General features: G+C 46.5%; 1 protein-coding gene across 20 annotated transcripts in view; it reads right to left on the bottom strand.

The window, feature by feature from the left end:
* EHMT1 (euchromatic histone lysine methyltransferase 1) overlaps positions 1-24,561 on the bottom strand; it is a 164,098-nt gene that overhangs the window by 44,324 nt on the left and 95,213 nt on the right. For all 20 annotated transcript variants that reach the window (XR_010593593.1, XR_010593594.1, XR_010593592.1 and 17 more), the window contains 8 exons: positions 14,889-15,066; positions 11,790-11,926; positions 10,652-10,840; positions 9,752-9,832; positions 7,896-8,016; positions 5,395-5,526; positions 3,243-3,388; positions 77-220 (listed from right to left, as the gene is read on the bottom strand). Coding sequence is in view for 17 of the 20 variants with exons in the window: in XM_065572192.1 (XP_065428264.1) it covers positions 77-220; positions 3,243-3,388; positions 5,395-5,526; positions 7,896-8,016; positions 9,752-9,832; positions 10,652-10,840; positions 11,790-11,926; positions 14,889-15,066 (1,128 nt within the window). In the remaining 3 variants the exon portion in view is untranslated. The remainder of the gene's footprint in view (positions 1-76; positions 221-3,242; positions 3,389-5,394; positions 5,527-7,895; positions 8,017-9,751; positions 9,833-10,651; positions 10,841-11,789; positions 11,927-14,888; positions 15,067-24,561) is intronic.

Below are 24,561 nucleotides of genomic sequence, written 5' to 3'. Positions count from 1 at the left end.
AAGGCAGCATGGCAGGCCTCTCCATTAGGCACCCGCAGCACCTCTGGGGCCCCCCAGGCTAAAATGAGAGACTTACTGCAGTGCAGAAGTACCCGCAGCCAGGGCAGCACTGGTGTTTCACCATTCTCCCTCTGTGGTCCTCGCACAGCACCAAGAGCTGGACCTTGTTCGACGGGCGCATCAGCTCATATTTCACCACGCTGTTTGTGCATCGGCCCAGCTGGACCAGGAATAATGAAAGGAAATGCAATTACTGGAGACCAAAACACAGACAACCCTCTCGGCTTGTGCACATTGCCGTGATGAAACCTGGCCTCTTCACAGCCATTCAGATGCATGCCAGACAGCATTAGCCGTCCAACAGGGAAAGCTGCTCTCACAGGAAGAAATGCATCATTTACTAACTAACATGCATATGGACCAGAGAGTCATTCAGTCCTCATAAGGAAATTCATAACTGGAAATACGCAAGAGCCAAGCCCTAGCAGCAGAATGGGCAGCCCCTGGGTTTGAGTCACCAAACACTCCCTCTCATTCTGCCAGAAACGGAGAGTGTCATTGATGGAGGGAACAAGACCTAATGCACCAAAGCATGTTACTGTTCGAAAGTGAACACATCATGAGACAGAGGGAGAATCAGTGGACAATTAAATTATGGCTTGCGCTTGTTGAGGTCCCGTGCTGGAACACGCTCAGGTACGTTAAGGGCCAGATTTTCACAAGAGCTCAACACACTGCGCGAGCACTGTGTGCTGAAACCTTTAAAAAAAATAAATCTGGCCTTCTAGGGATTGAGTGCCATCAATGTCTGATTCAAAGGATCCTTATGTTCTCTCCCACTACCTTAGGTTATTAACGTATTTTCACGATCACCTATATCAACACCTATGCTGCTTGCTTTACTGGAGCAGAGAAACCAGTGCTTCCCTCTGCTGCATTCGCACTTATACATCTCGTCATTTTCACTTCCTGGGTGCCAAGCTCTAGGCAGCATGGGGTTATGTTTGGGTTTCCAAAACTTTCACCAACTCCTTAAATTCTATCCCACCAGCACCGCCTGCAAAAAAACTCCCCCCCCCCCCCCTTAAATACCATGACAACCTATTGTGAAAAACATCCCTACCAAATCAAAACTCACTGACGTGACTGTCAACACCGCTGCTTGGGTCAGAAGTGCCACTAATAAAAGTGGCACCCTCTCACTCAGAGTGAGCTGAAAATTAGCGAACGAATTCCCTTGTTTTACCTAAAGACTAAGCAAATTTGATCAGACATACAGCACGTTGGCCTGTCTGTATTAAATAGTCCTGCTGTTACCTTGGTCACACTTTCTATTAAGGTTTCATTTCCAGGTAGTTTTTAAAGAGTACATAAATGATTAATAGCTCTTTTATCAAACTGACAATCAATTGTTACAGAGGCCAACAGGTGGCTTATAACCTTTGATAACCCCTTCCAATGTTGTGCTTACAACATCCAGCTATGTACTAGTCATGTAACATGCTTAAAACATCTATTAGCCACTTATTAATGCTTTATAACATAGAACCTTAATATAAAGGGTGGCCATTATTCCCTCAGCCTGCTCACCCCCAATTTGTCTGGGAAAGGGATCTCTCAGAGAACTGTATAGCTTCTTGCCAGATCCTCTCTTCCTTGTCTAAAGACCCCTGAGAATGAGACTCCAGGTCTCTTCCTCCCCAAGGCTCTAGGGATGTTTTCCCTTCAATGACTAGCTCTTGTCTCGCAGTGGGGATTCCTTTGCCCTGGGGTACTTGTGTGCGTAGGTGACTGGAATACAGGTGGCCTGCGAAAGGCTAATTATCTCCCCCTCCCAATTCTTTCCAGAACCCAGAAAAAGAAGTTGAACAATTCTGATTCCCTGCCCCGTGCAAGTGATGCTGTGTTCTGCGGGGAAGGCAAGCGTATCCCATTAAAAAGGAAGTTTAACAGTTTGTTTTCTTGCTTGAAGTGGTGCCTCTCAAGCTCCCCAGAGAGGAGGAATCAGGGGCTTACTTCAGAGCTGCTGGCAGCCACTGGAACCAGGCGAGCTCCGCTGTGGTTAATTGAAAGTCACAAGCGTAGCACTTTTCAGCCAGCAGAACCTGAAGGCAGCACAGGGCTTCTGGGATCTAGAAAGCCTTGTAGCAGAGGAGTAATGTAGGGGAGGGGAAGTATAGGTGGGAGTTAGTGGGCAGGCAACTGCTCCAGAAACGCTTTCCAAGCGCTAGGAAAGGTCTGTATTGGCGCCTGGGTAATCAAGAGAAACGGCCTCCCATGTTTCCTCAGTTTGAATGTTCTCAGTCTGATGCATGCGAATGTATTTTATTCCACTTGGTTTGGAGTGCCTTTATTTTAACAAGCCAGCCCAGCCGGACAGCCTGAGACAAGCAGCCCAGAACCACCTGCTGCCCCTGCTCCGTTCGCTCTCCAAGAGTGCCAACCCCTACCGCTGGGCTGGCTTGGTGTCACCGTGGCAGTGGGTGGCTGATGTGTATGGAGAGCTGGAGCTCGTGTTCCCAGCCCAAGAAAAGGGCCCGGTGTCGCTATTCAGACAAAGCGGCGGGTCCCGATCTTACCGTGTTGTAGCGCCTCTGCATGGCCTGGTAGATGCTCCCTGCACTACACCCCATTCAGCTGCTAAGTCTCCTTTGTCCCCTCTCTCCCCTCTTCTGCCTCCCTTTCTCTTTTTCCTTCTCATTTTGTATCCTCCCCTCTTTAACTTTTTGCTCCTTTCCTTGTGTGTGTGTGTGGGGGGGGTTTCCCTGGCTCTCTCCCCTCCCTATGCCCCTCTCACCAGAGCTGCACACGCCATCAGGGGAAGAGTCTACTGGCGCTTGTGCAGCTGCAACACGTGCTCCTGAAGCTGAGCAATATCCCCCGAGAGCCTAGTCACAGGGCCGAAGCAGGAGGGACGGCAGGTGGCTTTCAAGCAGCCGACAGCCACTTTGCCTGCTGCAATACATGGGCAGCGAGGAGAGTTCTTGGTCCTATTTGCCCCCAAACCACCCTCTGCATGGACTAGTCTGGGGACCTGCCCCAGGCTGGGAAACTAGCCTGTAAACTGAGTGCACTTATGTTCTCAGCACAGACCTCTTCAGACTCCTGCCGTCAAAGTCAAACCAACTCAGCACATCCAATGGCCCTCCCCAAAGAGCAGGCAGAGTCCTCAGCGTGTGAAGCAGATGGGACTAACCCTTCCATGGGAGGAAGCCGAGAGAAGCTGAAGGAGGGGCTCCTACCTCATTGTCCACGCTCTCCGTTGCCATGCACTGGTTGTTGGCTAACGTGGTAATCTCTCGGCTTCTGGGGGTTTCCATTCGACAGCTACAGAGAGGCACTTCCTGAAGACCATCCATTTCCATTGCTTCAGGGCCATTAGAGAGACCTACAGTGCGAAAGTCAAGTCAGTCAGCTCTGTAATTACCTCCTGAGAACACTCACAGGGAAGAAAAGGGGACAGTTGGTCAATGTTAGCTTTACCCTTCTAGAGCCCTCTCCATACAAGGTTCTCAAAGCACTTTACAAGCCTAAGGTACGCAATTGTTCTTATCCCTATCCTACAGATGGGGGAAACCAAGGTACTTAGTGTGGAGTTTTCAGAAGTGTCCAGTGTTGGTCTAACTCTGCTCCCCCTGGGAATTTTACCACTGATTTCAATGGAAGCAGACACTGATGACAACTGAAAACCCCACCCCAGAAAGAGTGACTGGCCCAAAGTCACACAGTGCACCTGTGACAGAGAATAGAGAACGCAGGAGTCCTGACTCCCAATACTCTAAATATCAGATAACTTGACCAACTGCAGTTCAAAGTCTGAAGCTACATTATAGCAGCATGGCAGAATGTCAGGAAAGTATTTCATCACTGGCTTCTGTTTGCAAAGGCTTCTGACATGGTTGAAAAATATTCCTTGGCACATTTAGTCTGAGCCAGGGACGGAATATTTGAATCCTGATCTGAACAGTGTTCCTTACCCATTTTTGAGTTACAGAAACACATTTTTTTTTAAACTTCCTATACATGTCCCCTTGGCTGATTCAAAACTGTCTTGTTCTTCAGAGCCAAGCCTGGGAAGCTATTAGGTCTTCAAGTGAAGTAATCATGCTTCTTTTGAATTTAAAAAATAAAAAAGCTTCAAAAGGGGAGTTATTTTATTCTGGGCAAAGGTTGAAACACCAATACTAATCACTCAGGTCACGGTAGAGATTCCCCTCTGGTGACACTATGAAATCAACATTCTTTTTCTTCTCTGAGGACACTATTTTAAGGGTTAAAAAACGATCTGTTTTCATCTCGTAAGGAACATCCCCAAGCTGTAAGTATTAGGCTTCCAAGAACCACTACAGTCCACGGATAAAGTCTGTCTCTACTGCAGCCAACTAGCTGAACGAGACAGCTAAGGATGGGTCATGACAGTGTGGTGAAGGCCCCTGTAGATTTTTGTGTAAAAGCCATATAAAGCCTTAAGAAAACGGAGCCTTTGCCAGGATCACAAGGTGAGGAGCAGTTTATTTCTCCGTCCAAGCTGCCATTTCAACAGCCCTTCTGACATTCAGCGGATCCAGTCAAAACCCCCACCACCAGCTCACGGGGGTTTGGGGGAGGAAGAGAAATTGACTTTCCGTGCATGGTGGACACGCCCACCAGCTCTGTGAAGTCCCATGATCGAAAGAATACGGCAGACTTCCAAAGGCGGCACAGTGTGGGGGAGAGTCAGTTTGATGATGAAGCGCTGGACTCAAGACAAATTCAGCACTGGGAACAGCAGCCTTCTCATTAGAAGAGGCCTCTCTGGAGCCAACAGGCAGACAGCCCTGTAATCGGCTCCCCGGGTACTGCCCTCCTGCGTAGGAGAAGCATTCCATCCTCAGGGAGTCGACCTGACCGTCTCAGAAAGTACTTACAGTCATGATCCAACGCACCCCACTTTGCAATAGTCACACTGCAGTGTTGGGGGCTAGGACTGTAGAATACTGCACAGCTGCGGCGTGGTGCTTTTTGGGTAAATAAGGGTTTTTTAAAAGGGAGGAGGGAGCTGCAAAACTGGGCAGACAAAAATCGAGGGAGAAAAAGTCAGCCAAAACTATGAAGGTGTGCATCCTCCCTGAGAAATGTTTGCAATCTTAAAATCCACCAACAAAACCCAGTAACCTAATTTAAGCGGGGTTCCCTCCCTTGAACCCCGTTCTGCACACCACTTGACCCAGACAGTAACGGTGCCACCTATGTCCCTGAGCTCAGTGAGATTAGCTAGCTGCCTTTTTAATGATGCATCTCTTCAAATTCTCCTATCAGTAGCCACCAGGGGGCATCATCTTAATACAGAGGATAAGACCAAGGAAACAAAGAACCAAAATGGTACATGGCCATATTTAGAAAGCTGACACTCACCTTCTGATTGTGAAGATAGAATTCCCTTTACTCGGAGATCCAAAGAATCAAGAGACACTTCCATGTATTCCATACTATTCTCCTGCCCAGCTCCCTCTCTGCCTCCCAAAGGTGGTTTATACGCTTCAGTACCTAAATTAAAATATACATATATTTATATAGCAAAAAAAAGAGTGTGTATGTATAAAGGCCACATTCATCACAAGAAAGCAGTATGCAGGCAATGCTCCTAAGAGTCTATAAATACAGATGCACACAGAATAATGAAAACGTAACATCTGGGCACGTATGTTACAACTGATCTCTTATCTCTTATTTCCTTCTCTGTACGAGCGGGTAGATATTTCACTTCCACTTAGGTAACGATAAAAGAAGAAAACGAGAGAAAGAAGTCCTGCCTTCCAAACACACATCTGTCTGCTGCTGCACTGTATCAGCAGCCGAAGCTTAAATGGCAAGAGAAAGGGATGGAAGCCTGGCTCCCCCTGACTTACCCCACAATCTCTCTAGGCCACTGCCCCAGCCAGGCAGTGCAAACGAACCAATAACGTACACATAAAAACACTGGAAGGGAATGGGACAGCTGACATTCAGATTAATGGGAGGGGGAGCGAAAGTGCCCAGTCCTACCATTAAATAAGCAATGCTGCCGCTGAATCGAGATTTTGGGAGGGGGGAAGGGATATTTGGGAATCTTTTCAGGCATTTCAAGTCCCTTTAGATTCACCCATCTTCACACTTGTTTCTTGCTTGCTCCTACCACTTAGTCTCATTGGTGCCAACCGGCTTTTGTTCCCCTGGATGACTGGGGAAGATCTGGTTTTCACGCCAACACTTGTATTTGCAGGTCAGCAACGGGACCCAGGCCTGCATTTTAGTATTAGCTATTTGCCCAGAAGTGATTGGCACCCCCACTTCCTATTAATAAAGTTTCCATCATCCAATCAGGGAAAAGAAACACGGGGCGCGACTGATGTGATCGCTGTTACACTATGAACCAACCCCGGGACTGAAACATGTTCACTCAGCCCGTTATGATAGAAGTTGGTAAAAGTCAGTTTGTCTGCAGAAAGTTTGCACGCAGAAAGACCGCTTCACCCATTGGATAAACCATTTGATGGTGAAGGAGAAGTGTGAACCTTTAATAACGGAGCTGACTGAAAGGTTTCACCGCTGTACTCCTGGAGACTCAACCTCTTTCACCCTACGGCCAAAGAACTGATCAGACCCACCCGCCCTTCAATCTCTCTTTGCAGCAGCGCACGAAAGGGCAGTGTATGCTATACAGTATGTTGCACATTTTGGGTCAAATACATTCGACACTCTGAACTTTGCCCTCATTGTGGAGGTGCCAAGAGGCCAACCATCACACACTTTGCATTGCTTCCATATAATGGGAATACCCAAAACCAGGCATAGGCAACTGCCCAAGAGCCATCAAGCCTCATGCCCCAGCCTACATGGTGGTTTTCCTGTGTCCCTTCTGAGCATACTTGGATGAGTTTGTGAGATTTGCTTGGATCTTAATTCTTACTACAGAAAAGCCACCCGATTTGCTCCTTCTCTGCCACGGGCTCTGATTATGGTACTCTTTCCTCTGGTTGGACGAGGCAGGCAAGAGAACAATCCCATGACTAACTGGGAAATGTTCATCTAAGGAGCAGCAGCCAACCTGCCCCCACTGCCTTCTACCCAAACCGATGCAGCCTTTCTGCTTGTTGGCTCTTCTGCTGTCTTGGAGGAAGAACAAAGATTGGGGGTTATTCCCAAATCTGCCATGTTACCTGAAAAACCTACTGATTCCTTTGCGAAGTGCCCATAAGTGCTTCACACACAATCACTGGCTGCTGGGCATCCGTGTTCTGAAGTATAGAGGATTCACGTGCGGGAAATTCACGGGGGCAGAGACTGTTTTGTTCTGTGTTTGTACAGCGCCTAGCACGCTGGGGTTCTGGCCTATGACTGGGGCACCTAGGCGCTACAAAAATACAAATACTAAATAATAATGTCTATCTGCAACAGTAGCTGTGTCGACGACCCTGGTTACACCATGGTTCTATATTGCTCCACTGTGCCCCTGAACCTTTTCAAAATCTCAAACAGTTGAGGTTTTGTGGGTGGTTTGGGGGCAAAGTCAATGTCCGGCTGGTGGTGTAAAACCAAACAGCACTGTAAAATCCATGGGGACAGCTCTTTTGTACCTGGGGCCCTAACGTAGCTGAAGTTCAAGTGTAAACTGGCCCTAAGTGTCTTCTTCAAAGCTGGTGAAGACAGGGTTGCTGGTGTAAGTTCCTATGCAAATCCTGAGATGCATTTGAAGGTAACAGAGGTAACCTCTTACCCTGTAATCATTTTCCACTCAAGCCCTTCCCTCCTCCCACTTATCCTTAACATCTACAAAGGCAAGGCAACAAATCAACTGGGAGTAGAGGCCACCATTCTTTTATCTTCACCTGGAAGGCCTGTTTCTGTATAGTTAGCAGACAAACGCAAGTGATTACCTAACACACTGGCTTGTTTCTTTTTATTCCTCCTCCTCCTCTTCCGGGTGGGTTTCAGCCACGGGCTGTCCGTCTTTCCTTTCCTCTTCAGCAGTTTCTTCTTGATGCTGGACTCGGAGCTCTGAATAACCAGAAAGGCCATTTGCACACAAAGCACACCCGGACTGGTGGCCAAAACTCATTTCCACCCACGTTAAGGCCACTTACACCACCAGAGTGATGTCAGGAAGGTTAGTGTAACTGAGAATCAGAGTTGGAAATCAAAGTGGTGCTAAGAAGTCTCCAGAGCTTACTAGACACACATGCGGGCACGTTTTCCATCATTAAAACAGTGCATGCTTCACTTTCAACATGCTTTTCTAGGACAAGGTACTGGGTATACACACAGCCCAATCACACTCACTACAGAGAGAGAGCATCCAGCACTCTGGAGGCCAGTCTCATCAGTGATGTCCACAAATCCAGGTTGATTTACTGCTTAATGTATGTAATATGCTTATACAACATACTCCAGACTTGGCGGTCAAAGCATCCAAATCTCTCAGGCAGCCTTGAAAATCTAAGCCTCTAAGTCCATGTTCAAATTTAAATTCACATCCCATTAACAGCCCAACCCAACTCCCTCTTCAATCAAGGAAGAGGTTTCAGTTCTACATTGTCTTCCTCCTCAAAATACACTATACCACTCTCTACCCTCGCACCGGAGCCACTCAGAAAATAGCTCTTGCTCCCCAGGGCAGGTTCAGACTCATATTGACCCATGAGAGGAGTAAGGTACAGAGCCAAGCGTACTGCTGACTACACTGTGCTCCAGGTGTTTAACTATAGGGACTCTTAGTCAAATGCTTCTGCTGCTCATTCTTCCCTAATGGCTCATTGGGAGAGCCGTGGTCACTCAGACAGCCAGGATCCAAACCACAAAGGGCTTTACAGATCAAAATCCAACACCGTGAATTGTCCCAGAAGGGATAATGAGACGCATCAAGGAACTGCCCAGGAAAAGTTATTCTGGAAGCCAGAAACAAACCAATGCCAGGGTGCATTACTACTGACCAGGATCTGACCTTCCCTTCCCTCCCCAACTTAACAGAAACGGTACTTGTTGCAATTTGTTGCACCTCCAACCTTCCGCTCAGCCAGATAAACTGATTATGCAAATAATTGAAAGAAACGACAGAGGCTAAAGATTTTCATAAGCGACTAGTGATTCGGGATGCCTTAAAAGGGGGCCTGATTTTCAGAGGGGTTGGAGGCAGGTCAGCACTGTATGAAAACCAAGTTCCCGTGGACATCTCACAGTGGGCACCCAAAAAGTGCAAACATTTTGAGGCTGTAAAAAAGTGCATTTATCTCCCCATTTTGCTTGAAGCAGGTCACTCTGTGCGTTGTTTATAAGCCTAAATCTCTCTTCTCTGTGGTGTTTCATGGCTCACAGGGCCCAGGGAGGGCCGGGGCCGTGGATTAATGAATAAACTCGACAGTGTTCTGAAAAGGAGGGTTCAATTTCAGCTTATAAAAAAATGGTTATAGACTCATTACAACTGCCGGGTCTGTATCTAAGGAAGAACTTAAGAGGAACCATCAAATATTTCCATTAACATTAAACGTAAGAAGAAACTAGTCAGCACCTTGCTGAAAACAGCGAACAAACAAAAGATCATTAGTGAGCATCAGAAGGCAACTGGTTCTATTGCAAATCATGGACATTATGGAAAATATGGCACCCGTGTGGGTAGTTCCATTGGGTTTCAGACAGTGATTCCGTCACACTGGCAGGGAACCATGGTGCTTCTCTCTCTCTCAGGCAGAGCGTACAGGGCAAAGATTGAAAAGAAACATCTCGCAGCTTGGCTTACCAAGTCAGATTCATCTCCATCTTCCTCCTCCTCACCAGATTCTCCAGACTCTTGTTCCTCCTCAGATTCACCATCTTCCATCTGTAGTCAGCATCCCCCCAAGAAGAGAAAGAGTCGGCCATGTCAGCTATTTCAAACCAAAGCACCTTCCTCATCATACAACCACAGGGCTTCTGCCACCAAGCACCATCCATGCTCTAGCCAGAACGTGAACTAACAGAACTCACTTCCCAAAGCAAGAACCCCTCGTCTGTTAACTCCCAGCAGGGGCACGTGTACTGGGGCAGGATTGGGAGCTCCAATTCCAGCACAAGGAAAAGCTTTGCTACTCGGCATGAGAATCATAACCTTTGTGGCTTCCCAGAAGCAGGGCCAGCTTCATGTCTTCGCCATCTGTTTGGCTCCTACTACTATATAACGATCCAGCCACTCAGGAGCAGTGATATGAACAGATATGGCGATGTTTGGTGCATCTGGTTTTTACTGCTTCAAATATAAACCCTCTTGCTTCAGGATATAAAACAGCCTAATCACTGAAGAGGATTAGGAAGAAACTTGCTCTTTGGTAAGTTCATTTTATGACTGTCTACTATGGGGTTTCTGCTTCTATCCCTCAAGCCTCTGGTTCTGATCACTGTCCCGAGACAGGCTATGAGACTAAACAATCCTGTATGGCAATACCCCAATTTCAAAATTCCTACAGCAGGCAAGGAGGAGAAGTAGCAGGTCACCAGGAGCCTTTGCTTCCATAGCCCTGTTCTCTGCCACCTCAAGTGCTAAGTCCTAGAAACGTCCTCACTTCATACTGTGAACTTTGGTTCCTCTCTTTCTCTGTCCTGTCCCCATGTACAAAAATCCCCTTTCAGCTCTTTCACAGTCACTCGAAAGGCATCCAAATACCTTTCTGGAATTGTCAGCATCAGATGAGACCTCCTTCGAGGTCCTGTTGTCCTCTGCGGGAAATGCAGCGGACTGTTCAGCTCCATGTTCGTCTTCCTCTTCCAGGTCGTCAGAGTCTTCCTCTTCGGAGTCCACCTCTATGCTCTCCCCATTCATGTGAGGGCTGATGTCAATTAGGTCCTTTTCACCCTGAAACATACCCAAGTACATAAACCAGGAAGGCCACAGCAACTCATGCTCCTGGCCCAATGCATCTAACCACAGATTCACATCATCTTCTTTGTACCAGGACACCGGCTGTGAATTGAGTACAGGACGAGTTTTCCCTCAGAACCCAGTAAGGCTGCTAATGCATCTGGACAGAGATTTTGCCGCAAGCAACCTAGCCCTATCAACCTGGAGGACGAGATGCCAACGGGAGTAATGCTGGGCTCTTGTGGCAGTACAGAGCATTAATGGCAGGGTCACTGGTCAGCCCTGATGCTTACTAGGAGTAATCATGAATAAAGACTGACCAGTTAACTGAAAGCATCGAATTTATTTCACAAAGGGACAGTTCCGTTGTATCGTCTCAAGGACCCAGGGAGGGTCCCTCTGAAAGGAAAAGAAGTTCTAACACCCAAGCTGGGATTTTCAGCTCTCACTGAATTGAATGGTAAAATCCCCTGGCACGAACTGCAGTGGGAGCACAGTCAGGCCAGCTCCGAATCCCACCTTTTAAAATCACCTGCCTTTTTCGCCTTGCAACCTCAAGCACTAACACGAGGGACTCTCCTGAGGGCTCCAAGGCAGAAACATTTGTCAGGGTCACCTTGAGAAATCCCCAGTTCCAAGAAAATCACAGAGAAATGGGAAGCAAAAAAAATTAGAAAGAGGTTGTTTTCATTTGTTCAAGGTCTCTTGACACACGGCACCTGAGAAGACTCCCTGTAACTGCCCATTTGCAGAACTTTCCCAACCACCAACCATAGAAGGGTGGGAAATGGTTATAGTGAGAATGCAGTTGTAAAGAATGAATGACAGATCTACAATGAGCACATGGAGCTGGTCTCCCAGTGCCAAATACACATGGATGAAAGAGTCAAGCACTTTATTCCCCCAACAAGCAAGTCAGTAGCAGGTTTGGCTTAGCCCTTACCTTGGCACCCGCAGTGGAATGAGTTATGCTCTTAAACATCTCAATCATCGTTCTCTGTTTTAACACTTTGGTCTTTTTCTTGGGAACCAGGCTATAGGTTCCCATTCTCCGCTTTTTCTTCCGAGATACTGCAGCAGCTGGAGGGGGGGGAATAAAACACAAAGCAGATTCAGGATGGGAAGGAGAAAGCGTGGAAAGCAGAAGAGATGCCATTCGAGTGCTTTAAAAATGAGGTTACGGGCAGAAAAGCAACACAGAGCACAAACATAAGAGCTTCTGGAACCCACTGCTCCACTTACAAGTCAACCAAAAGAGTCTGTGTGCATGCACACACGTTTCCGTCAAAGCCGCAAACTCAACCTACGTTCTGCCCCGTCCCCAATTCTTTCTGCTCCTTACATCACCACCAGCAAGACAGAGTCTCCCTCTCAGAACTTAGCGGGCAGTTTTGCTGATGATGGAGGAGGCAGAATAGAATCCAGAGCCTACAGGAGTAATAACATATGTTTTAACCAGGAAGGTGATCAAGAACAACTTGAGAACACACAGGGAGCAGAGATATTGAATACGGAGATGGCTGTTATTTAACTTCACTTTAAACCTTGCACCAACGTTTCAGTTCTCTTCCTTAAACGCCTCTATTCAACCCTTAATTTTGTTAGCCTCCCTCCAGCCCTCTAGACAAATCAGAGATCACACCTCAGTGCCTCACGTTGTCTTGGGAGAATACATGTCACATGCAGATTTGGTTCCGGCTCTTTGAAGAGTAATGTAAGCCCAGGGAATGGCTATCTTGGGAATCAACATTATTGCTCTCTTGCTGTGAACTCTCAGTTCCTTTAGAACATTCCCTTGCATCTCATTTTACTTTAAAAATTTCACTTAAAGGATGTTAAAGAGGCTTCTCTTTAAAAGAGATGTGTTAATACAAGTTATTGTTATTACAAAGCTACACTTCGTAATAAGCAGAAACCAGTAGTAAACTACCATCAGAATCCTATGAAATTGCATATCAGCAGCTATAGCAATCCCAAAGAAAGCCTTCGGTGTAGTAATATCCCATGTGACAACTGAAGGGCTACAAATTTGCCTATTGTAAACAGCTTCACCCGAGAGTGTAAGTGAGTAAATGAAATGTCTGCTCATGACTGCCTTCAGCACCCAAGGGAAGTGGGAGATTGTGATGGAAGGGACAGGTGCCCTGCCCTCTACATACTCACTGAAGCAGAACACCAAAGCTACAACAGACTGTCAATATCTGAACACCGAGGCTCCACTCACCCATTCCATTCTCAAACTCTTGATCTCTCCCCTTCTAAAATTCCACCTGGCTTCTACTGCATCCCTCCAGCCAGAAACACTACAGCAACTTCTATTGCAACACTACAGCCAGCACAGCTGATGTCCTCAGACTCAGAAACTATGTTAGTTACACAGAACTCCCTTGGATGGGGAGAGAGCTTCAACAAGGACTGCAGGACTAGGCCATGAGCTATCCAAAGGCTGCAGGCTAGCACATGGTCCATGGTGTAGGAGGCAAACAGCATCATCCTTACAAGTCCTGCCAGTCTGGCTCAGTCCAAACTCCAAGAGTCGTCGATGGGAATTTGGGGTGCGAAAGGAGTTCTTTCTAATTATCTATCTTAGATGCTCAAGGCGCTTTGGTTCTTTGGGATCAGGCCTTGAAACTTCACTCTGACCTGTGGCATGACATATCCCTATAACTACAGTAAAGTTCCACAAATCTGCATGTAGTACAAACTGGCAGCTGTAAAAGAAGAACAAGGATGGGATTTTCAAAAGCATCCAAGTGATTTAGAAGCACAAGTCGTTGCAAAAAGTCAATGGGACTTGTGACCCAAAAGTGACTTGGGAGCACCTGAAAATCGTCACCCTAAATAAGGCAACTAGATAAGCACTCTGGGCCAGATCCGGCTCTCAAACACTGTTGTAAATGGGGAGTAACCCCATTGAAATCAACCAAATCAATTGAGTTTAATACTGGGAGTAACAGAGCACATTCTGGCTCTAAACAGGCCACTATCAAATACTTTTTTCCAACTTGGTTTAATTTAGTCTTTTTAGGCCCCACCTACCCTCTCAAAATCAACTGACTGTGGCCAAGCCATGTGATAACATGGTTTATTCTCCCAAGTGCAGACATAAAAACATATGGTACAGCTGTGTAAGAGAACCATGTCTCAGCCTAGGGGGTGAGACTCAGTGCTGCACCTCTAAGGAGCAGAGCACAGAATTGTAGCCCTGGGAAGAGGTGCTAAAGCAGCTTTAAGCTACCTTTATGTCCTCCCAATACTGAGGTTGCCCAGGTAACCAGGGAGGCCCCCAGAATAACTCAAACACCTTATGGGCTGCAGCCCTGCCCAGAATCTCTAGTGTTGTGGACTGCGTTCCTGCCCCCAACGTGGGCCTTACGCTGGGGTTCCAAACAGGACCTGGGAGGACAGCTCTACTGCTGTCTTCTGCAATGCCTGCACTGGAGGAAAATCTCCTCCAACGGGATACGCTGCTTTTAGGACCTCATTTACTCTGCTCAAGCTCTTGTGTTTCTCTTAAAGGGGCTGGCGCATAAAGGGGCAAGGATTTCCTCTTCCATATCGAACTAGGGAAAAAACCATGGTTCTCTAACATGCTTTTAACATACGATCGTTTTTTTCTGCCTACATTGCCCAGAATAAGTGATATTTGGTCATATTCTTGATTGAATACGTATTTGTAATGCAGGTGGGGCCCAAAGGTCCAGGCGGTGTCTATGCTAGCCTCCCTCTCCCCCAAAATTCCCCATCGCTGTTGTTCCACTTGTGCTAGCAAAGGCAGGCTGCTAGCATTTTAACAAACACACCTCAGAGCAGGTCACGGCAACGCGGTGGTTAATACAATGGCAACTGCCCGGGTCTGAGTCACACTGGCCCTCCACTGGGGCTAGCAACAAAGGGGAACTTTAGGGGCAAAAGACAGTGGAGACAAGGCCACAGCAGAGCAACTTTTAGCCTGCCCTAGCCTGACAGTGTTTCTTCCCAAGCACAATAAAAAGGGATTTTATTATTAATTATTATTATTATTTGGCTCTGTCCTTTTTACCTGTCTGAGATTTTGTGGTGGCCACATAGCTCTGGTTCTGAGGTAGTGACTGATGAAGGCCTGGGAAAGGGGGCAACGGTGGGGGCTTGCCAAACTCCAAGACGTTTTTGTTGCCTTCCTCCTTGGATTCTTTTTGATCTCTGGTGTCTCTCGCTTCTTTGGGGTCTTTACTTGCATGCTGGAAAACAGAGATTAAAATGAGCCTCTGCATCCGGGTCAAAGGTTACCAGTTACATTCAAAAGGAAAAAGCGCGCGCGCACACACTCTCTTTCCCCCTCGCCCATTTGAAGAGGGGGGGGGTCTACATTCAAAGCAGAAGCGCACAGACCCAGTCATTTATCCGACTGCTTTCCCCTCCCACACCAATCTCCTCCACCGAACAGTTCTTTGCCTAATCCCTGCAGCACTCTGGCAGCCCGCTGCCCCTCCACTCAGTGAGTCCGGCTCCCTTTGAAGGTGTCTAGCGGAGAGAGACTGATCCAAAGCATGTGTAAATAATGGAAAGCAGCAGCTGCTATTTACACAGGCCTTTGGTCTCCCCTGGAGGAGAGGAGTTAATGCAACAGCTCTGCCTGCTCCCTGACACACATCTGTAATGAGGTCCGTATGTGAGAGGGTGGACGGGCAGAGGCAACACCGTCTTCCAGAGAAGCAGTCTACTATGGTTTACAACACTGCGTGTAACACTGGAAGAGGATTGCTCTGTGGTTTTACAGCATCTCGCACGATGCGGATCTGGTCCACGACTGCTATCTAATAAAGGCAATAAACAACGCGGAATGGGGGAAAGAAGGTGTTTAACTGTTTTGCATGACACGGAGATGCAAAACAAAGGCTTGGGTTAAGCTTGTCTAGTGGCTACTGCAGAGACCGAGCACCAGGATTCCTAGGGCCTGTTGCCCTGCTCCTTGGGCCCTCATTTACCCCGGAACAGAGTGGGTGTAGAATGCGACCATTCTGATGCGGTAGCATTTTACGCTGGCTTTGCTCTGCTCAATATTGGCCCATTCAAACTTCTCTGTGCCTCTGCTAAGGGAGCCGTCAAGGGGGTTAGATACCAAATGGGCCTCAGGGGGGGAAGCAGGTTGTGAGGCTGTGAAGCCCAACGTTCTTTGACGAAAGGTGCTACAGAAATCCTAAAGCATTGTTATAAGATCACAAGCTTTGGGTTGACAATGTTTTGATGCTGCTCCGTTTGGGAGAGGGAGGCTTCTGGTACAGGAGCTCTGGACCGAGAGCTAAAATGCCCAAACAGAAAAAGGAAGCCAGACAAGGAAGACTTTTTTAAGCCCCTATCAGTCTAGGATCAGGGACGCATTCTCAAATGCTGCTTTCAAGTAACATGGCCTTGAGAAAAAAAAAAATCACAGCTCTGCCAAGGGAGCATTGCTGGCAGGAAATGAGAAACTGGTCACAAATTTCAAGGCCAAAAGGGATCATTATGATCATCAAGTCGGACCTGCATGAAACAGGCCACCGAATTTCACCTAGATTCCTGCATCAAGCCCAGAACTGCTGGTTGAGTTACAGCACATCTTTTCGAAAGCTAGTCAGTCTTGATTTAGAGACTCCGAGCGATGAAGAAGCTACCACGTTCCTTGGTAAGTTGTTCCAATGGTTCATGAGCCTCACTGTTAAGAAATCTAGCCTCTCTCGGCTAGATTAAACAACCCTCCATCACCAGAAATCTTCTCCTGGTGTAGATACGTACAGAGCATGATCGAGTCACCTCTTCATGTCCGCTCCGATAAATTACATGGATGAATTAAATTAAACGTAAGAAACTCAAGTTTTCTAGACCTCAAATCATTCTTGTGGGTGGCCCTTTCCAATTTTTCTACATCCTTTTAAAAATGTGAATATCAGAACACAAGTCTTCCAATATTAGTCTCAGCAATGCCATATATGTCTGCTCGATATCCCCCGTTTATACACCCAAGGATCATGTAAACCCTATTAGCCACAGCATCACACTGAAAGCTTGTATCAGTTGGTTATCTACTTGGCTCCTAAATCCAGAATACAGTCTCCCAGCCAGTGAATATAGCCTATTCTTTGTCCCTAAATGTATGACCTTGCATTGGGCTGCAGTCAGATGCATCTTCGTCTGGCTGGATGGATTGAAAACATTGAGAATTGTCAACTAGATCACAGAAGAATGGAGGAAGAGTTTGTCAGGACCAACACAAAGAATTAATTAAAAAGAAATACGCTATTTGCTTTGTTTTCCTGTAATTACAGTAGAGAAGTCACTAAGGCATCTCAGATACTGCTGCACGGTCGCTGTTGGCAAATAGCAACTTTTAATGTCAATCCCGCAAAATAATATGCAAATCGAATTAGGTCTTGTAAGATTTGAATTTCTGGAACTCCAGTGGGTGGGAACTCCCCGAACCTACTATCTGGAGACACACACCTCAATACTAAGCAGACAGAAAGCATTTAAATGGAGCGATGCTACCGGTTCTCTCCTGGGAAGCCTGACTGGACAGAAGATTTTAGCAGCCCCACTGAGGACAATCCTGGATATAAGAGATTAGGTTAACAAGGATCAGCAAAGATCTGAAAGCATGAACAATTTTCTCTCCCTTCCCCAAACTCAGCCAGATGATGGAGAAGAGAAAGGCAGAAGAAATAAGGCATTGCCCCTTCCTTGTTCCCGCTATGAAACTCTGCTTTCTGCAAGATCATTATACACGTTCTATGGACAATTCCACTTAGAGCTTTTCCATTTCTAATGGCTATAAATTCTATTAGTTCCTCTGGTCCAATCCCTGGAAACCCGTGTGGAATTGTACCCTACGGCAGTTTCGTGTGCTCTGTCCTGTCCAATCATAAATGTTTCCAGAGGAGACTTTCACAGCCCACCTCATCTTGTCATGGAGCTTCTCCTGATAGTCAACCTAAAATGCCCTTATAATCTGATCTAGCAGTCTCAGAGCTGGCTCAAGCAACACTATTCAATTGCACCCTTCGCTGCCAGGCCAATGCTCTGGCATACAACTGCCCCTCTGCGCTTGCCCGGAATTGCTCTGCCAAAACAGAGGAGTTGCAAGTGTCTGCACTATTCAGACCTTCTCTCCTGCCCACATGCATCTCTCAAATGGGCATCTTGTGGGAGAAGGGGTCTCCTTTTTCTTCTGACACATGCTTTGCTTCGTCCTTGCAGGCTCTGTGCTGCTGTAGCAGAACGGTGTCACACACAATGCAGTGTTGTCAGCTGTAACTGTAGAAGTCACTACCCGAGGCTTTGAGCCAGGTAAAGTTCCCTTCCTTGCTTTTTAACACAAAGGAATAGATACTTCAGCTCAGAGCTATGGCTAGGAGCAGGGACATTCTAGGGAAAATTTTAAAATAAACCCCACACCCTTAGCTAAAGTGAATTTCCTACTGGGGAGAAAAGCATCAGGCTAAGAGCATAGAAAGGGAGGGCTTCTATTGCAGATCAGGCAGAGCAGGTACAAAGAGCAAGGCTACCATATTATCGGTTACAATGTGCCTCGCCCCTGTTCTGGAAGGACCCACCTCCTGGAATGCAGCTCAGGGTATGTCTACACTACACATTTAAGTTGAGCTGACATACAACCACCGCAGTAATTACTGCGGTTTTTCAGGTCCACACAACCCTCCTTCTGTCGGTGGTGCGCATCCTCCCCAGCAGTGCTTGCACCGACTGAAGAAGGGCAGTGTGGGGGGGCTGCCACCCAGGCTCTCAGCTCAGTGTGGAGCTTCCCACTGGAAGCCCAGCTCCCACCCGGGCTCTCAGCCCCTGGCAGCCAGGCAGAGGACTTGAGAAGTTACATCCAGTTTAATACTATCCAAAGCTGGGAAAGTACAAAGAGAGGTATTCTCAAATATTAGCCTGGGAACAAGGACAAAACCGGTGCTGAGTAAATTACCAGCCAATATTCCTTCATCCAGTTTGCCATCGTCAAGTCCTAACACGAATCTGCCTCGTTTCCTGAAAGTCCAAATTCCTCCCCTTCGGGTGGCAGATGTATTGGATTTTTCTTCCATTTATGTCATTTTGTTCAATAATAATGAAAATTGCCCTTTTGGAATTCTGAGAGCATGTGAGATTAAGGCCATGTCACGTTACTAGGATAGGAACACTGGTACACTATCCCAGCCCTGGCATGGACACAGCCGTATCAGAAGAGCTGGGCTATGTAAAACCATACTCGAGGGAAACTAGCTATACAGCTAAGTGCATATACACTAGAGGCTTCTGCCTGCACAGCCAAGCTGGTCAGGGATCACGACTCATCACAACCCTGACCAACACAACTATGCCCGCAGAAGCCTGTAATGCAGACCTGGCCTCAGTGAGAGACTTTAGCACTGGTGAAAGATTCAGGATAAACAAGTCTGAGGTGCTCCTTTTATCCACAGGATAGGATAAGTTAATTTGCCTTGACCCTGACCTCGAGTGGCCACCTCCTCAGAAGTGAAATGGGTATGCAACTTCCACAGCCCAGTGAGTGTAGGTTTATTTGCTGAGAATGCCAATAAGGGGATGAATGCTAACTGTGTGTACTTTCAATGCCACAGACCCTTAGCCCTGGAACCTGGACTGAAATCATCTGGTTTCATGTAGGTTCATCAGAGAGCATAACAACATTCAACTGACACCTATTCTGATAGGATTTAACTGGCAACCTAGAGGTTAAAAGCCCTATATCTCATTTCCAGTGCACTAATCCATCCAGTCCCCCACTATAGCAGAAGCCTTGAACTCTGTCCCCTGACTACACAGGATAAGAGGACAAGTACATACAGAGCTGGAGTAGGTCAATAATGATGTAGGTTTGTTGAATCCACAGCAATTTTATTTATTGTTCTCATGAAAGAGTTTTGGCCCAGGGGTTCTTTTTGTGTTTGTTATTTTTATAAAGGAGCTAAAAAAAAAAAAAAAATCTAAGACTGGTTCTACTCTCATTTATCCCTCAGAGAGAGAGAGAAAACTGGTCAGGATATCCCCCCACCGGGTCAGATATTCAGTCTCTTGGGGCCATTACTGTCTGGCGTCACTTAGGGCAGCCTTCAGGCTATCCTAACACCGCACAAAGAGAAAGCAGTGTACAAAAGATCCATTGAAGTTAACAGAGTTACACCAGGCAGAGGGCAAAATCAATGTGGAAGAACACGTTCTAAAGCAGTGGTTCTCAACCTTTTTTTCATTTGCGGACCCCTAAAAATTTCGAATGGAGGTGAGGTGCAGACCTCTTACGAAATCTGTTGTCTGTATATATAGCTGAATTCCGTTCAGTCAGTTTTCAGTTTAAGTCTTTCACAGACCCCTTTGACGTAGCCCATGGACCCAACCACAGGTTGAGAACCACTGTTCTAAATAATGCATTTTCCCATAGAGCATCAGTTACACTTCACAGGAGAGGCTACAGAGTTATTCTCCCATGCAAGGCATTGTGGAGGCAGTCAGGGAGCCAAGGGAAGACATGCTGATGTCTAGCATGGGTTTCAGAAGATGCCCAGATCTAGACACAGAGGGGGCAGGATTGAACGGGATCTTTTCTCTGTGCCTCAGGAGAGCAGATGAGAAAGCTGCTGATGTCAGAACAGGAGTACACTTATGGCACTTGAGATGAAAGATTCATTGTATAGATGAATGCGAGCGCTCTCCATACTTTAATAGGATTGATTAGGTGTGTGTTATTGGCATGCAGCTCCCTTAGAATAGTAGGGAAAGTTATTAAAAATGACCAAGATGGAGTACCTCAATTTTTCCAGAGGCAAAGCAACTAATTAAGCCCTGTGCCAGCATGGCACACAGCATTCTGCCCAGAACCAGACAATTAAGAGGCCCTTCGTTACCAACCAAGTTACTAGCAAGGAAAGAAAACAAGACCAAAAACATATCACTGTGTCAGTGACAAACACTGGTAAATATCCTCCCGCACAAATCATTTAACGAGAGGGCAGCTTCAGAGAGCACATCAGCGGACGCTTGCCCTTCATCCTTGACATCCAATATACCCATTTCCAGCTTCCACGGATAAGCTCTTTCAGGCAGGGCTGCCTGTCACACTTCTCAGTGAAACTGAAGGCTTCAGGCACTTCTGTCTCAAACACTCTATTAGCCAGGGGCTTGAAAACCTAACCAACTAGCCAGGGGACTAGCCCCATTAAACCAGGGCGGCCAGGTCCAGAGGCAGCACTCAGTAAGCAGCCCGTCTCCCTTCCTTTCCCAGATGCTGGGACATGGAGGGGCCACAAGATTCCAACCAATGTGCTGCCTCTGGGCCCCATCTTGCACATCAACCTCTGATAATTGGCGTTAGTGTAAATGGGATTCAAGCCCAGACTATCAAGCCAGCAAAATATATCACGAACTACACCAAAAACCTGAAGGACTGTCGTATTGAAGCTACGCATTTACATTAGGGTTGGCAGAGAATTACCATTTTCTTTAGCGAAATTCAAACATGCCAGAGAGGGTTTTGGTGGTGGCCCAGCATACGAATATTAACCTGGAATGGTACGGATGAGGATGCTGCAAAGCTAACTAACCACAACAGACAAGCCACAGTACTTAGACTCCGACTGGCACTCTTAGACCGGGTCTACATGTAAAGTTCCGCCGTAAGGTCTGTAGTGTAGACATAGCCCAAAGATGTGATTTTAGACCGATTTCATTAAAGCGGACCCGTGTGTGTGGACACCTTATATCAGTTTAAACTTGGCTTATATTGGTTTAGCTTGCCACACAAGTTAAAGAGATGCAAGCCATGTTTAAACCAGTGTAAGAGTGTCCACACACAAAATTGAACCGGTTTAACTTCAGTTTAAAAACTGATTTAGGGCTCACCTACATAGAGTTGTTAACTTCACTGTCTACACTTGAAAGGTAATGGGAATTCATTTAGGGTGTGAACTTAAAGTAGAATAGCTATTCGGAATAACTCCATGTGTGGACACTCTTGTTCCAGAATAAGAGTGCCCAGACATGGAGTTTTTCAAGAACAGCTATTGCACTTTAAATTCACACCCTACCTTAATTCGTGTTAACTTTCAAGTGTAGACAAGCCCTTAAGTTACGTTAAACTGGTGCAATTCTGTGTTTAGACAAATCCTTAGGAGCATTTATAATTAGATCTCATTCTTTTCTTCATAGCTGTTTGGGTCATCTACATTTTTTGGTTATGTACAGTTCATTTTCCTTCGGGAGAGACTATCCTTTCTGCTCTTATGGGACATTCCACTTGAAAGACAATCAGGATTCCCCCATGTTCCGACAGTTCTCTTCTCTGCAAAACTAGAGCATTCAAGAATGCGAATGCATCCTAGATGCTCACTGGCTGGCGACTTGTAATTGTCTATGCTTAGTTAGTCAAACGTGAGAACTCCCTAGCACTCTCTGAGCCCATGGACTACATAGGAGAGCATGGAAGGGGCTTGGTACCAGGCTGTAATATTACTTACCATTGATATAACAAACAACACTTTGTAATGATGCAGCATCTTTTGTCTGGGGACCTTAAAGGGATTTACACCACCATTATCCCTGTTTTATGGAAAGGGAAACTGAGGCACAGGGAGGGAAAGTGATTTGCCTGAGGTCATGTACTAACTCTTCCGTCTACGCTGGGAAATAGGTCGGCTTAAATACATCACTCCCCGGGTGTGGATTTTTCACACCCGAGTGACGTACCTGGGTCAACTTAATTTTTTAGTGTTGACCCAGCCTCAGCGTTAGGAGCAGAATCTCAGTCTCCCGACGCCATCCCCTGATCGAACCACCAGACAATAGATCAAATAGATAAAATGCATTTCAATCGATAAAATACGAGGAGGGTTTTACTATCAAAGTTCTTAGGCTCTTCTGGAGTTGTGAAAATGAAGTTAAGTTTGATAAGGGGTCTAAATTCTCATGCCAGTGGGGCAGAGTATGGGGTTCTTTACCCAGAAAATATATGATCAACGGAAGCGTTCTGAAAGCATTTGAGCCTAAAGCATACAACCAGCTTCCTTTTGGCCCATTTCCTCCTCTCGCAAAGCCTTTCATGTGACTGAGGAAGCTGTAGGTGGACTAAGCAGAAAAGAAAAATCTCTCACATGGGGTAAAAGATGCCAGGACATGTGTGCAACACAGTAGCTGGGCTGCTGCTTCGCAAATATCAGTATTTTAAAACAAAATCACCATAGACCTGTAGCAATGAAATCTACGGCTGTGTTTTGGTTCCTGGCTGCTTTTCTGGTTCTAAAAGTGGAGAAACAACCAAAGACCACCCAATTCACACAGAAAGGGGATGCCAAGTTTGCTTGAGGGGGACTGAAGTCCAAGAAGCAACTCTCTCTTCCCAACCGATTTTTGCAGAGGCCAGGAGAAAAGATTCTACAAATTGAGGACTAAGGAATCCTAATTTTTTCCTATCCTTGGCTCAGGCAACACAAGGATCTAGCAGGAATAAAACAATGCTCTAAACATGAAAACGTGGAAGCTGCAGACTTCTACCCCCTCATCTGCTGCATGATCTCCAAAGGGTTGTTGCTAAGGCTGTGCCACCTGCAACTTAGATGTTTACTTATCAAGTGGAAAAGGCAGGTGTGATGGTGGAGTCTGATACTTTAAAAGACCCTGAGATACTATGGTGATGAAGGTAATATAGACAGAGAGAGAGAACCAGGAAACTGAAAAATGGGAACTAGTCAGGACTTTGTGCTACTCAGCACAGAACTGGATGTAGCCAAAAGCCATTGGGGGGAAAAGTCAATAACTATCCTGAATGCTGAACTGAGCAGACGTTTCGTTGTTTATAGAAACTAGATCAGATAAAAACGGAAAACGCTTGCTCAAATTCAGATGCAACGGCTTGAGCATAGACAGACAATTATTCAACACCCATTGGCTTGGTCTTATTGTGTATTTTGCTTCTCTCTCCATCAAAACTAAATGGGGAGAGTTCTTGGGGATGTGATTTTAAAAAACCTGTGTGCACAGCTGCATGCCTAATTTTTGTGCCGTTCCCGCGATTGCAAATGACCATAAATAGCCATGTGCTCAAGCAATCACAGTAACCGTGCACGTAAATTCAGCCATGCAATTGCTTGCAAATGTTAACCCCCCAGCTTTCTAAAACAAACCCGCAGCCCTGTGGATTCAGGTACAAGTTATTCTGATTTACAGTCAAATAAAAGTGAGGCAAGAGCAGTGAGGCAATCTCTCCTCACCTGATGTTTATCTCTTACAGAAAAATTGCCTCCTCCTGTTCCTCTGCCCCAAGGGATCGCTCGCTCCATGTGAGGTTCCACAAGGGTTTGTGTTGTTGACCTGCTTAATCCAAGTGTATGAGAGGCCACCCTGGGAGATGGCAAAGCAGTTTTGGCTGTAGTGCTTTATTTGGATAAGACGCAGTTCAATGTTGTTCTTTCATCAGACCTGGAAGTGCAGTAGTGATTCCCCCGTCACTAGCCGAAATGGGAACGGGAGTGAGAGGGAGCTCCTTGAAGTGCACTCAAGAGAAGAAGGCAATCAGGGTAAGGTCGGGCAGGGGTGGTTTCTGCCCACCTAGTGAGGTTGTGTGTCCAAGGGTGCACTATCTTGAAGTGCCCTTGCTTCCAGAGTCACAGATGGTGTTGGCAACTAACAGGACCTTTTCCCATCTACCTCTGGCTAGGTGCCTGGGACCTTTTCTTTCTGATCCAGACCTCACC

Source organism: Chrysemys picta, chromosome 18 (assembly GCF_011386835.1).
Source record: "Chrysemys picta bellii isolate R12L10 chromosome 18, ASM1138683v2, whole genome shotgun sequence".
NCBI lineage: Eukaryota > Metazoa > Chordata > Testudines > Emydidae > Chrysemys > Chrysemys picta.
The sequence above is the reverse complement of the archived record's forward strand: the minus strand, read 5'-3'. Positions and strand labels throughout refer to the sequence as shown.